This window comes from Passer domesticus, chromosome 3, assembly GCF_036417665.1.
Source record: "Passer domesticus isolate bPasDom1 chromosome 3, bPasDom1.hap1, whole genome shotgun sequence".
NCBI lineage: Eukaryota > Metazoa > Chordata > Aves > Passeriformes > Passeridae > Passer > Passer domesticus.
This window is the reverse complement of record NC_087476.1, coordinates 10,196,754-10,211,567: the sequence shown is the minus strand read 5'-3', so window position 1 is coordinate 10,211,567 and position 14,814 is coordinate 10,196,754. Positions and strand designations below refer to the sequence as shown.

The 14,814-nt window shown below is 36.6% G+C and overlaps 1 protein-coding gene across 16 annotated transcripts in view; it reads right to left on the bottom strand.

Moving 5' to 3' along the window:
- The window catches only part of PUM2 (pumilio RNA binding family member 2), a 70,342-nt gene that overhangs the window by 33,343 nt on the left and 22,185 nt on the right, over window positions 1–14,814 (bottom strand). For all 16 annotated transcript variants that reach the window (XM_064411815.1, XM_064411818.1, XM_064411828.1 and 13 more), the window contains 6 exons: window positions 10,575–10,643; window positions 4,900–5,005; window positions 4,441–4,628; window positions 3,653–3,825; window positions 442–712; window positions 34–127 (listed from right to left, as the gene is read on the bottom strand). In XM_064411815.1, the coding sequence (XP_064267885.1) occupies window positions 34–127; window positions 442–712; window positions 3,653–3,825; window positions 4,441–4,628; window positions 4,900–5,005; window positions 10,575–10,643 (901 nt within the window). The remainder of the gene's footprint in view (window positions 1–33; window positions 128–441; window positions 713–3,652; window positions 3,826–4,440; window positions 4,629–4,899; window positions 5,006–10,574; window positions 10,644–14,814) is intronic.

Here is a 14,814-nt window from a genome sequence, read left to right as displayed (position 1 = left end):
AGGGACACTTGCTGCATTGTACAGAAAGCTCACCTATGTGTGGCTGCTGAGCTGCAGCCAGTGCATATTGCTGCTGCTGGGCTGCTGTCAACTGCTGAACAGTCAGAGCATTAGTCCTCTGGAAAAGCTATTGGGGGGAAAAAAAATGCATTTCAGTTTTCAAAAGTCAGGGCTATAATATACTTGGATTTGCTTATGGAAAAACAATATGTCAAACCAAGCCTCTGTAATAGCAAGTTACTAAACTAGAAAATTATGCAACAATATTCTTCTAGATTAATTATACAGTTATTTGCCCTTGACTAAGTCACAGACAAAATAATATTCAATGCACTGCATGTTGAAATGACTGATTATCAATGCACTGCATGTTGAAATGACTGATTATCAAGAGGATAATCAACAACTTAAAGGATCAATTTTCCACAGTCCATTACTAACCTGCTGCTGAGAATTGTAGTCAAAAAGTCCTACAGTAGCTCCTGAAGAGTCCATTTGTACCTGATTGCCAGGATAGTCAAACTGTAGAGAATCAAGACCAACTTGTTCCATGGCATCTAGATTCTGGTTTTCTGGGTTTGAAAATTCTTCTACCAGAGGCTTGTGGGCTGTAGGATTGGGAAGTGGACCTAATCCTTCTGTGGTGCTGGGATTGGGGCCCAGGCGTTCAGCTACTTCTGTTGGGGAGGCTTGTCGACTTCCAGGGGTACGACTGTTCAGAAGAAATTTAAGAGAGACTCTTCAGTCTTAAATAAAGCTGTCCATGGACAGAATACAGTATTTCTACTTTCAAAGCAGCTCTGAACTCAAGAGACTTTACAAAGGGAAGTGACAGACTAATTTTATCACTTATCATTTTCAACCAGCATGCACTGATGGTTCAAGATAAAGGATGCATTTAACTCCAAAGCATAATTTTATTTGTTGTTTTGTAAGCTTAAGACTGACTACAGAGCTCTTCAAATCACTTGTGAGAAAAACAAACTGATATGTGAGGTTGTTTTGAGTCAAATGGAGCGAATTGTGGTCACCTGCAAATTTTGGGATGTCTCTTTATTGTATTTTGGTAGTGACGTGAAATGTACTGCAGAGAAACTTAAAAAAAATGGCTAAGGGCATTTCATGCCAAAGAACAGAAAGACACAGCAAAATTTCAATTGGAAAAGACAAACATACAATACAGTAAGCATTTTTCACATCTGAAAAGCAAGCAATATATTTTTACCTTGAGTAAAATTAACTAATAACCACTTCATTTAGCATGCTACTAAAACATTTCATTTCCTATAACACTCATTTAATAGACTATACTACACTGATGATTGGTGGGAAAAAGTGTTCCTAATATAACCCTGAATAGAATATACCATATCAAAGATACAGTATCATATATAAAAGCTGAATTGCTCTCATCTGACTGGCAGTCTACAGGGGACTTTTTATAAACACTGACAGGCGAACCGATGAGGTGAGATGTCAACAAAGTAACATCCTAAAGAGATTCCCAGCATTATTTGGTTCAATTTAGGATACCTTAATTTGGAGTGGTATCCCACCTTCTGTGGGAGCCATATTGTCATAGACTATCAATTTTTACTGGCAAAAATCTAACTACTAGTAAAGAGTTGTGTGAGAAAATCCACTAACATTACTACACTGGCAGAACTTTATGACTCTATATGGTTTCTCGGGAAATGCAGAACTTCAATATTAGTTTGATTTACTTGTGAAAACTGGGCTCAAATACCAAATGCCATCTTGCAGGAAGAACCCATGTTTATTCCAGCAGTACAGTGCCAGACCAGTTTGCTGTACTGCTAATGCTAGGTCAGAGACACAGCCTCAGTTCTACCTGTTCTGCTTCCTCTCCAGAGCCAAAGTATCTGTTCCTCACTAAAGCCCATGAGTAACACAAAGAAATCTACCAGCACTGATGTAACAGCTGGTAACACTGAAGTCTGTACAGCTAGAAACCAGCCTTTTAGGGAGTTTATTGCAGCAACACCGTATGATTGATTACTCTGGACAAAATATGTCAAAGAAAGGATGAGGTTTTTGACAAGATTTTTTTTAATGTAAAAAGCAACCTCATGAGGATTGTCTATAACATGCTGGCTATCCTAGCAATCAACCATGTCTGGCTGAAAACTTGAGTTTAAAGCCATTTAATATTCCCTATTTTTCCCAAGTGAAATACAGCATCAACAAAGTGAAGAACAAAAGGAAAAAAGGCAGTTATTTCAGTACATACTTAGTTTAAAAATGCTACAAGTACAATAAAAATACAATGAGGAGGACAGGATGAAGTTCTTTGTTAATACCTATGGTTAGCTAATACAGGTTGCTCCTTACATTGGTGCTGTTCTGTTGCTATAGTTAAAGTTGTGTCAATACTTCAATTATAAACCTCAATTTGGAGGGTTCTATACCACCACTTTATATGGCCCATTTCATTTAGATGGCCTTATTTTTTTTTGAGAGGTTTACTGGCTTTGGATGCTTTTTTGCATTTGTGTATTTTTCAATAACTTCTCTCTTTAAATAATACAGAAGGTACTTCACAAACACCTATTTCAAAATTGAAATAGATACTGGTAAAGAAAAGCAGGACCGAAGTTATTCTGTATTTCCTATGGGTAACAAAAAAGGTATCTTTGTTTATTGTGTATATTGCAGCACACAACTGAAAGGAGCCAATGTGAGCTCTCTGGTATGCTTGGTATTTTATTATTTTCAATGATACATCTTAAAAAACAGACCTCAAGAATCCTTCTTTAGCCTCAGGTAAATACATTTTTAAGGGTAGGAAATACTTACGTATGGGATTCAAACATGCATTTTAATGTTCAGTAATGAACTAATGAAACCACAACTATCTGGTCATGTTCATCACATTAATACAAATTTATGAGCAGCACTCTAGTTCTCTATCTTTTTAATTCTTCTGTATGACACTTACAAATGCATCACAGTCATTCAAGAAAGAAGGATCAGCCCTAAAAAATACCCAATTTAAAATGCAGTTTAGTGTTAGAAAAAAACCCAGACTGGCTATGCTGTCATATACGAGTTCACTGTTCAAAAGCTTGAGCTTGGTCCAATCTATTTTTCCCTACAAAAAGAAACCCCAAACTACAACACCATTCCATGGGTGACATTTAATTATATGAATAGAAAAATACATTGCTCCACCTTAGTTAAAGATATGGCTTCTATAAAGACTTATGGGGAAATGATTAGTTGTGTTAGGCTGTGGTATCCACTAGCAAAATCAGAAGGAAAGTTAAAATTCTGTAGGACTTACTCTCTACAACACTCAGATGCAAAAGAGCATTAAAAAGAAGCAGAGAGAGAAAGAAATTTAGTTTGACATTAAAAGGGTTAAAGTTTTCATCCCTCTTTACTGCACCACATTCAGAAGGTACCCATTTACTTTTAATAGTTACTATGGTAGGATGAATTTGTCTCATGAGAAGTGACACACACATTAATGACATCCTAAGAAACATGTGGCACGGTGGGAAAGGGAGGACTTGAGAGGGGAAGAATCAGTCTGAAGCTGGGTAATGTTTAAAGCTGACACACAAACCAGAATTGTAATAATGCCCTTAAGAGACATGCTTGTCTTCTTGAGAAACAGTTAAAAGCTTACTTAAAATCTTTGCAATCGGCATCCATTCCATTTGGCAAACCTCTGCCATTTATTTTAGTAACATCCTCATCATCTCCTTGTTTAAGATCTCTGTTTTTGTCCTCCTCAAATGGAGAAGCTTTGCCTTTCTGATCTCCTTTCTCAGGTCCATCTGTTTCAGCATCTCTAGTGCCCTGAGGAAAAAGAATCTGTTTGATTCTGAATATTGAACAGAACACAATAGGAGCACCACAAGGTGACCTAATTCTACACTACAGAGCACGTAAACAACACAAACAGTTTGTTGTCAATGAAATTGCATTTGGTGGGTCACTTGATCATCAAGTTTCAACCACATGCAATTAATAACTGCCAAAATGTGAAAAGGAATGCCAAGATTTATAATGGAAGAGCTAACTCAACCTTAACTATAGCGGTGCTGTTAAAGCAGTAACACTTTGAATTAGAGAAAAGTTTATATTATACAATTAAAACATCCAGTCACAAAACAAACCCGCATAAAAACATAGAAGATCTAGAATAAAGCTCATCACACATTTTAAATTAAGCTATTTGCAATCTTTTTCCTACCTTTAAATAGTTTTTAGGAAAGCACTTTAAGACAGCTATTTAGATAAGATTCCCAAACCACTTCCCTCTTCTGCCCCCTCCAACCAAGGAAGACAGACAGATAGCAACTACTTCTTTCTAAAGAGTTAAAAATTAAAAGCAATGAGAATTGAAAATATAATCATGAAACGAAGACCATAGCAGGTAACCAGGCAAGCTTAACACACTGCATTACTTACAAAAGCTCCTTTCCTAAACCGGGAATCCAATTTATCAGCTGGAGAAGAACTTAACACATATTCTACCATGCTCACTCCAAGGCCACCACTTTCTGATCGTGGAGACAACACAGCATTTACTTCACTGTTTCCATGAAAACCCTGTCCAGGCTTTCTCTGTACCATAATAGGCTGGGACATAGAATGGTCTGTTAAAAACAAACAAATAAATAAAACTATAGTTTTATAAATACAACTTTGTTTGTGCATTTCATTACAAGTACAATATTAAGACAAAAATGATATAAAACATTCTAAATCACAGTTTCAGAAAGTGTTATTGAAATACAATCACCATGCAGTTTACATTTTCACAACTAAAATGAAAGGAAAATAAAATTTAATATTCAGTTACAAATGCTTTGATTAACATTCAGTAATCATGACTGATTTTTCAGTACATACACAACAATCACTTACGAGGAGTTCCCCATGCAGTCTCTCTCCACTCGTCACCAAGGAATATCCCTTTTTGTCCATCTTTTGCTGAATCATCAGGTTCCCAAAACTTTTTGGCAGGTAAAAGCTGTTTAAAAAGAAGATGGTTTTATTTAAATATGCGTATAGATGGACAGAAATAGCAGGAGGCTATTAAGAGGATATGCAAGTAATTAGTTTTACATGATGGAATCACAGAATGGTTTGGGTTGGAAGGGATCTTAAAGATCATCCAATTCTAACTTCCCTGCCACGGGCAGGATTGCCACTTACTAGAGCAGGTTACTCAGGGCCTCATCTGAGCTGGTCTTCAACACTTCCATGGACAGGGCAGCCACAGCTTCTCTGTGCAGCCTGTTCCAGTGCCTCACCACCCACACAGGCAAGAATTTCTTCCTTGTATCTAATAAAAAAATCTCTCCTCTTTTAATTTAAAACCACTTTCCCTCATTCTACCACTATCTTCCCTTGTAAAAACTTGCTCTGCCTCTTTTTTTGTAAAAAAGGAATTGCTAAAATAACCCCAACAGTATTGAGATTCTGAAGCTATGAGGAAGAAATACAGAATATAGAAGCAGCTGTGAAAAAGGCAAATCAAATGAATCCCTGTGTTAAGTCAAGACAATCTTCTCAGAAGCTTTAACTAACAGTGCCTTCCTGCTAAAGACTCAAAAGTCTGGCTGTTAACTAATACAGAAAGAGCAGCAGGTGATATTCTCTTCACTTGGAAATGCACCATGTTCCAAATTTTAGAAAGTGACTAATACATATGGTAGCAAGTCAGCTCCTTTAGACCATAGGGCTGCTAAAAATCTCTGACATTCCTATGCCAAGCTCCACATACCAACACTGTTATTTAGATGCATGGTTTTTTTTCATTCCTACTTGTAAAACAGAAGGTGTCATGTTAGATCAGTATCACTTGTACTGTCTTCAACAACAGAAAGACTTAGTGTGACATGACGGAAGCACCACACAAACAAGAATTCCTCAAATACTAGCATCCTTTTTGCTTTGATTTTACTAGTTTATTCCTGTACCTTTTCCTATCAGTAACACTACAACTGCCAAACCCCACATGTCATATTTTTCCTATATGTAACTAAAAAACTGTATTCTTAGACAGAACAGGAACTTTACAAGGTACCATCAACAGAAAGTAAAGTGAAAACAACTTGCAAAATGCAGGGAAGAAAGCTGCATAATCCATCGGATTCTGCATAATTTAATGTTGTATTTAGAATTTTAAATTTTGTGAAATTAAAAAAAACAAACGTAATCTGATGTCTGCAATAAATGAGTACATTCTGGAAATTTGCTTCTCCTGTAATTTAAGCGACTAAAAAACTCTTCTGAACTTCACAGCTGGTTAGTATGAGCTTTGAGGAAACTACTACCAGGAGTCAGTATGTAATATAGATATTTCTTAGTGTGACACTGAAAGTGCTTGTGAAAACAGCCTCAAGAGGAGGTGGGTAAGATTGCCACTTGCAGGCCCCAGTATTAACAGGGCAACAGAGGAGACAAGAACTCCTCTGGACAAATTAAGGATTGCTGTTCTTCTGTGCTGCCCAGAGCTCTTCCCAGAAATGAAGGTGCTTGACAGGTAAACGTCAAATCCCTGGGTTCCTTACACAAATTCATTAACAGAGAAGGATTCAGGTGGGAGGATGATAAACAGCCAAAGCTCAACAAAACTACAGTAGAATATTGTGCTTGCAAGAGGTGCTGTACTGCTGTGATCTGCCCTGACAGAGAAGCCCACTCTCAAATGCATTGTAGAATCACCACCAGGTGTCAACCAAACATAATTTGCAAGCAGCAGGATATTAAGTTTACCTCAAATTTGAGGGCTGAAGTCAGCCACCCAAAGGCAGATAAACAGATTAATGGAATCTTACAACTGCATTTCAACTAAAACAAGAAGATTACAAAATCCAGATCTGCCTATGGAATACACACATCACTTCTAGCTTTCTATTTGTAACAGGTTTGCAATACTAAATTTTAATTTTGTAGGAGAATGGTAGAACAGAAAGCAAGCATTTAATGTTATCTACAAAACCTTGCTTTTGGGAATTATATTTTATTTTAAATGCTGTCTAAGCCAATTTCAAATATGTGTCCAGCTGAGAGCTTGGAAACATCTAAGTGAAGCTGTCACCACCTAACACAACCCTGTCAGAATAGAACAGATCTAATAATATCTCAAGTGCCATAAAAATGAGCATTACCTGAAGTACGTTTAGCCTGAAATTAGTAAATTCTACTATCAGACATGTATGTTCAGATGACTCAGTGTTAAGAACAATAAGCAAATTTAGAGCAGAAGACACTGCAATACTAATTCTGATATCAAAACTCATTCATATGATTTGTATGAGAGGGAAGATTTTCCCTGGTAGAAAGAAGCAATAATCCTCACTGCAAAAGTACAAGTTGTTTTGGGGGAGATTTTGCTGCTGTTGTTGTTAGTGTGGGACTTTTAATGTTTGTTTTGGGGTTTTTTTTGAGGTTTGCTGGTTTTTTTTAACTACTTATTCTCAAATTTCAAACAGATAAATTCAACTGCTTTCAGTCTTTATGTACTTTGGTACTATATATATATATACTATATAAGACTATAAAGTACCTTTAACACAAAACATAATGCTTGATCCATACTGAGAGGCTAAATTTAAACTACTTAAGATTAAACACATTTACTGAAATGAGTTTCATAAAATTTCTATACAACAAAGTCCCTCAAATACTTAAATAAATGCAATTTTACAAAGTTAACAATACTGCAACTCCCTGAGAGCCACTGATTTAGATTTATTATTTATTTTGACAGATGGGTATGACATACACTACGCTCTTTTTAAATTAATGTATTAGCTCTTGGATAGCCAAACACCCCTATCAGTTGTCAATTCTTTTAATTGTGGAATTAAAATAAAAGAAGTACTTTTCAGAAAAAAAACAGACAGGAAAAATAATGTGTCTGATTTGTTCTGATTAGTTCTACCAAAAAAGACTTCATCTAGAAATCATCTCAAATTCAATACATAAAGTTAAAATCATTGAGCTTTACTCTTTGATAGCATATGTTTTCCTCAACATTTTCTGCATGTAGTTCAATAAAACACAAACTTTACAAAGATACATCCAATTATAAGTAAAAATAATGGAGAAGGTTGTGATATTTCTTATTAAACTCTCCCAAAAGTTCACTAAATGTCCTTTTCAGTACCACCACGGATCCCTGTTAGGTGTCTGCCATACAAACAAAGCCCTTTACTACACACAAATAATAACAACCAGTTATGCTAACACTGCCTCATCAGCTCTCTGATATGAAACCGCACAGTCTCCATTGCTGTCTCTTGAATGAAGGATTTTTAAATTATTTTTTTAAATTAATCTTTTAAGATCAGAAGTTATTCCTACAGAGCTCAAAGACTTCAGCTGAATTTCTCTGAAAGAAGTTTTGACACTAGAAATGAATACTTTGTTCCTAAAATGAACTCTGAGTGCTTCAACCCTGTAAGTTAAGCTAAGAGACATCATACAAAGATTTAGTTTTCTGTTCTGTTTGGCACTAAGTTTTCTGTGGCTGTAGTGGGTCACACTAAAATCCTGCAGCCCATTCTGGCTTGCCCTGATATAGCAAATAGATGCCTAGAGAGAAACAGCACCATGTGTTCTTATTTCTTCGGAATACTGAAGAGACCTTACAAATCACCATAGATTTTGGGAGCTGGAGCCAGAAGCATCATCTGTGAATAACCAACGTAACAATTTAACCAAGCTAAAATTGCAAAACACATTTAGAGAAATATGTCTGCAACACAGACCTATCTAACAGCCTCCTAATGCCAAGTATTGATACCCAGTCGTGAAGAAAAGTATCAGCAAGGATTAGAATTACTAAAAGTAAATTAATTTCAGTTCAGAAAAAAATCCAGGCAGAGAAAATAAGGAACATTATTTCCCAATAGTTAGAAACAGTTCACTTGACCTCCCTTTCATACTTTTCAAAGCATATGGAGGATAGCATGTAGGAGCCTCTACCATTTCTAGCTTACTTTATAAGGATGTTTCCTTTAATATTCTAGAAGGCTATAAGCAAAAGGAAGATTAAAACAGCCATGGAATGTATCCCAGAACTACTTTACTGTTGTGCAATACATCAAGAAAATTACTGAGTAAGTCAACCTAGCTATGTGAACCTGTATTACCTCAAGATACCTGGAAAACACCATTGAAATGAAAGACAAAATAACCTGGTGAGTGCAGGGTCACGATATAGTATCAATTTCTGCTGCTGCAGTACTGTATCAAAACTCTGACTCTTTGTGGGTGGTTTTTTTTAAAACATCTTGATAGATCCACTGAATGCCATGAAAACAAACCAACAGAATCCTAATCATGCAGAAATGCATCCCTTCATCTGAGATAACCTAAAATGAAGATTGGTATGAACAGTCATCTACACTGTAATTTAATTCCCAGGCATTTGTGCCATCCTTTGCTTTCACTGCTTTCCATCTTTTTACAGTACTTTGTGGGTGTCAAAGACCAAATACCACTATGAATTTTACCCATCCACTCTATCACACTGCTGGTCTATCACAGATATTCACTAACACTTTTGCTTTTCAAAAGGAGTTTCAAGAACTGGGAGGGGAGCAGTGTGGCTACTCAGCTTTCTAAAGAACAAGGCTCCATCTATTATTTTTTTCAAATGGGAAATGGTTCAAAGACAACCCTGGATGGAGCAAAAATTGCTGAAAAGCCAAGTGATTGCTCGAATGCTTCATTAAAATAAAAAGTCAAGTAGGAATGGCCATGTGTCAGCACAGAAACATTCAGCAACTAGAACACAGCACTTATTTTTCATCAGTAGTTATGGTTTCCATAAAGACTGCTACCATCATTTTAAGAAGGTTAGGCTGCAATATTGTCACTGGTTCAACCATCAACTGAATTAGGTAAATACCCAGCAAGACAAAAGGATCCAGATTTGAAATCTTAGTTCAACATTAATTTCTTTACCAGGTTCCTGTCAGGGCAAATAACCCTAATACTTGTCAATTACCTTTTAAACAGTTCAGAGAACTGCTTTTGAAGGAGCCAAGTCATCCTTCATGTTCTTAAACTCCTTCCCCCAACCTTAAAGTACAGCGACTTAAAAAAACCCAAACAAATCAAATCAGTCAAAAGAAATAGTTCTTCTTCCCTCCAGCTAAATTACATAACAGCACTCTTCAGCCTAGTTAAAATCTTTTAAGGAGTAATTACCAGTGGAAAAATAGTAAATTACCACACATTCTGCTGGGTATGCCAGTTCATTTTTCTGGAGCCAAACCTTTTTTTCCAAATCCCAGTCTCCTTGGCTTCTCAGGAGAAGCAAGTTCCACTAGCTTAGATACAGTGAGACTGAAAACATGCCTCCTTTCACAGAATTGTACACTCTTACAAAAACTTACCCTTTCCCTTCCCTACAACTATCACTCATCTAACAGCAGAACGAGTAAATAACAATCCCTACATTCTTTTAATGTAACTCATTTCTCTTCACCCAAGACAGAAATGACTTGTGTTATTTAGATTTCTTAAACTGTACCAACATTTCCAAACCACCAACTCCATTTTCAGCCCTCAGTAATTACCTCTCCCATTCCCCGAGATTCTAGGGCAAGAGCTTGAAACTCATGATTCATCTCATCCACAGATCGAACCTGCAGAGGGAAAACCAAAAGAAAAATCCATTAGTCAAATACCTTCACAAAAGTTCAGAGTTTTCAGTACTCCTAAAGATTTCCCAATATTGAAAACACACAAAATATGTGCTTTCCAATTTAGTCTGAACATGAGTCTGGATTTCATTAACAGATATAGTTAGTGACCAATTTAATGTACCCTGCTAATATCATATGCAAGAAATTCCAAGAGACTTAAACAGTTTAATCTCCAATTATCTGTACAGATATTGCTCACTATAGGAACGGTAGCCAATAGTACATTTGCAAAGAATTCAGAAAAAAAAGGTGAAATTAAAGATTTGGGCATATAAAATACTTTAGAAAGGTTGAAAAAAGCGTTGCACACTGTTACTGAGTACACCTGGCAGCAGAAAAGCTCACAAGGCAGGGCACAAAACCTACTAGCATTGTGTTGCTTTTAAAATCTAGTAACTGAGTGCATTATCACAACTCCTCATGTTTTCTTCCAGGAAATCACATTTTTCCTTCTCCACAGGTTGGTGTTCTGCGGGTTTTTTTTAATTGTTGTAGATATGAAAGACATTTTACTAAAGTAAGAGTTCCTGCTGCAACAAACCACCTCATGGCAGATACACAATGCACTTTCTTTTCTGAGAAAATGGTTCCCATAAGGACTTTTCAAAGCCAGGAAAAGTTTGGAAAAACAAGTAAAATAAGGAAATTCTGCTTCTTTCCCTTTTCTTCTCTCCAAATCGTGACATCCAGCAGGCAAAGTTATTCAAGTTCAAAGGAAAAATTAATCTTTCACTGGTAAATCCATCTGTTTACACCAGCCAATAAACCCAACTGGAGTTTCTCCACACACCTGATAACACATAACTAACACTTTTCAATAGATGCTCAAATACTAGGCAAAGAAACAATCTGGTGCTTTCAACATTCTGGCACAAACTACTCTTTGTTAGGATTTGAAAAGCGGCTATCTATTGGAAAATAGATACTCCATTCTCAAAATTTTACTCCCAAACTATAGTTATTGCCTCAATCATTCTAAGCTATTAACTTCTGAGATTGTCTCTGTGCTTTTGACAAAGAAATTTCACAGCTCAAAGAAATATTCCCTCAAGAACAACAATATTTTAGTTAAGATGGAGTCTGCAATCACTTCCCAACAATTTCAAAGAGATACTGAAGAGCAAATTTAGTTTCAGACTGAATAATGGGGTAGGCACATCAACACACTGGCCTTATTCCAGTAATGCTGACAACTACATTGATTTTAGATTTTTAAAAACTGAAAGTTGATTTTAACCTATCCTTAAAAAAGCTATTTTTCTTCAAATTAGTATTTTAAAAAAACAGATTCATATTTTATGCACAACTTTTATTAGCTCCAAGGGATAATCAAATGTTTGTGCATGCACACAGAAAATATAACAGTAGAACAGCAATTACTTAAAAAGCAAAATCAGAAACTCCAACCTTGAACACTTCTGAGTTTGAGTATTACAGTTTCTGAAAATATATTTTTTTCTACAGATTGGTGAGAGAGCTGATTATCTTACCTAGCTAGGCCACTGTTCATGCTGAGGTCATGTACTTTATTTTCAATTACAAACCATTATTAATTTAGGTACTTCTGTCTCAATATGTAGTTTTGATCTAATGATCCCTAAACAAATACGCAGGTAAAGCTTCACAAACTATATTTACCATAAACACTACCCAAATCACTGCTAGCTAGCAACAGCCAAGACAGAAAGAGGCATCTTTTTTTTGGTTGTGGTGGTTTTTGGGTGGGTTGTTAGGGGTTTGTTGTTCAGGTTTTTTTGTCGGTTTTAACTTTCAGTGGTGGTGGTTTTATTTGTGTTTTTCTGGTTGCAAGAAAACACAATAAAAAGACCTAACAATAAATGCTTATTTTTCACAATTCAGTGAAGTCCAAAACCATGACCACCCCTCCTTCCCTGTCTCTGAGAAAAGACAATCCAAGAATCAGGGTAAGAGCACAGCTAACTCCTTTTTTCCTCTAAGCACTTCCAAGACCATTATAAGAAACTGAAGTTTTATGAAACTGTAAATACATTTTAGCACAATAAGCATTAATTTTGTTCACCGGCCTCTTTCTTTAAAATTTAAGTTAACATTATTTTTTGCTAACTAGCAGCAAGAGAAAAAATACAGTCCTTTGTTCCACCAAAGACAACAGCCCACAAGATCCTGCCCCATATCACAAATTTGTGTTTCACAGATCATTTACAAACTGGAGAAAGACTTGGAGATGCTGGTGCTGCCCTGAGTTTTCTTCAACACCAACTCAGCCCTACCATTACAACAACAGAAGACAACATCCAGAATGACACCCAGCTGGATCTCCCATGTATAAAGACACGCCCTTTCCTCAAAGGAAAAACTGGTATCTGTACACCAAGGAGTTTTATTTTCTCTAATTCAATACCAGCATTAACCTAACTCATAGGTTCCAGAAATAAACATTTTAATACTTTTTTAAACACAAATTCAGAACATAAAAAAACCCCTCAACCCTTTTTCTATTTTTATTCATACCGTATCATAGAGAATAATTCCTAAGTCAAAAAGAGGCCTGTGGAACATGGTGCTTAACACTCACAAGGGTTTTTTTCTGGTTCTGTTTGATTACATCACTGCCTCATCCCTGGAGCTGCTCAAGGCCAGGCTGGACAGGGCTCTGAGCAACCTGGTCTAAGACAAAGTGTCCCTGCACATGGCAGGGGCTTGGACAATGGTTTCAAACTTCCAATAAACAGCACATCATTCCACAGGGCCCCCAAATTATGCACAGATATTACACACCTAGCTGTCTTTAGGTAAAAGAGTTCCTCACATACTGCTGTTAAGTAGGTAGAATGGCATAAGCATTCATTATTTCTTCCCCTTTAACACATCAACAGAAAATTATCATCTTCTTCTACAGGCTCTAGATACAACATGCCATCACATTTTAGTTCATTTTTCATTGCAGTGTTAGCAATGAAATTTTAACACAATTTCTGTTTAAAAACAAAACTGTGTTTTAGTAGACTCTTTCTGAAGTTACACTTCCTCTCTCTCATTGAAATTTAAAATATTTTTAAATAAATCTAGAGGCCTACACAAAACCCATTCCTTTACTCTGTTGAGACTGTAGAGGACAGTCCTGCCACCCTTCACCCAACAGTTTTTAGCACTCTCTTTAAATGAACTTGGTAAACATCAAGGTAACTGTTTGATTCAGAAGGCTTTTTCACTCCTTCTCCCCCATGAGAATTTCACCAGATCGCCCAGAGAAGAGACCACCAAAGAGAAGAAGAGACCTTGACCTGGGGAGAGCAACAAGAACCTGCTGTGGAGGAGGTGGGACAGGAGCATCCACTCGGTGCTGCCTACATGGGAACTCCACCAGAAACATGAAACCCTGCCCTCCGTAATTCAGGGCAGACTTTGGGAGGCAGACTCTTGACTGAAAATCATCTAGGACTACCACAAAAAACACTGCTTACAGTAATATCCATTTCTGAAATCCAGGCACCAAGATCTTGGGACAACTACTCTCTCAAATAACCCTGAATCTTGCCAGAAATAAGCTTGTAACCATTTTCTTGCAAAAGCAAAGAACAGCCCCTTCTTTGAAAAAAGGCCTGTGGAAAATAGTAACAAAAATACAGTATCAAAGAGAAAAATATGACTTTATTTCATACATCAAAAGTGGTTAAACCAGATGACCAGAAAGTAGGAAACCCATTTTTTCTGCATTAAAAAATGCCAAATCCCATCCCTCCCCTCTCAGGTGCATACCCTAACCACTGTAACAAAGAAGACATATTTTGCAGTTGAAGTTGTGTCCTAGGCCAGAAATGCAAAACAGAACATCCAGTAATTACAGCACTGGGACTGGAAAGAAAAGGAAGCTGCTGTTTACACTGCAAATGCTTCTGCTTTTTTCTTAGTTTTACTGAATGACTTCAATGCAAAATACCCTTGCAGTAGTTTTTGACAGGGGTGGCTCTTCTGTAGCATTTATCTTATGCAATATATATGCTTATGGCAGAGACTTAACATTACAATCAACTTAAAACTATTTTGAAAACCCAATACACAGCAATTCTGCCAGTCCTCCACAAAGCTGAACACTACTGTAAAGAGCCATGTCAGACACTTCACAAGA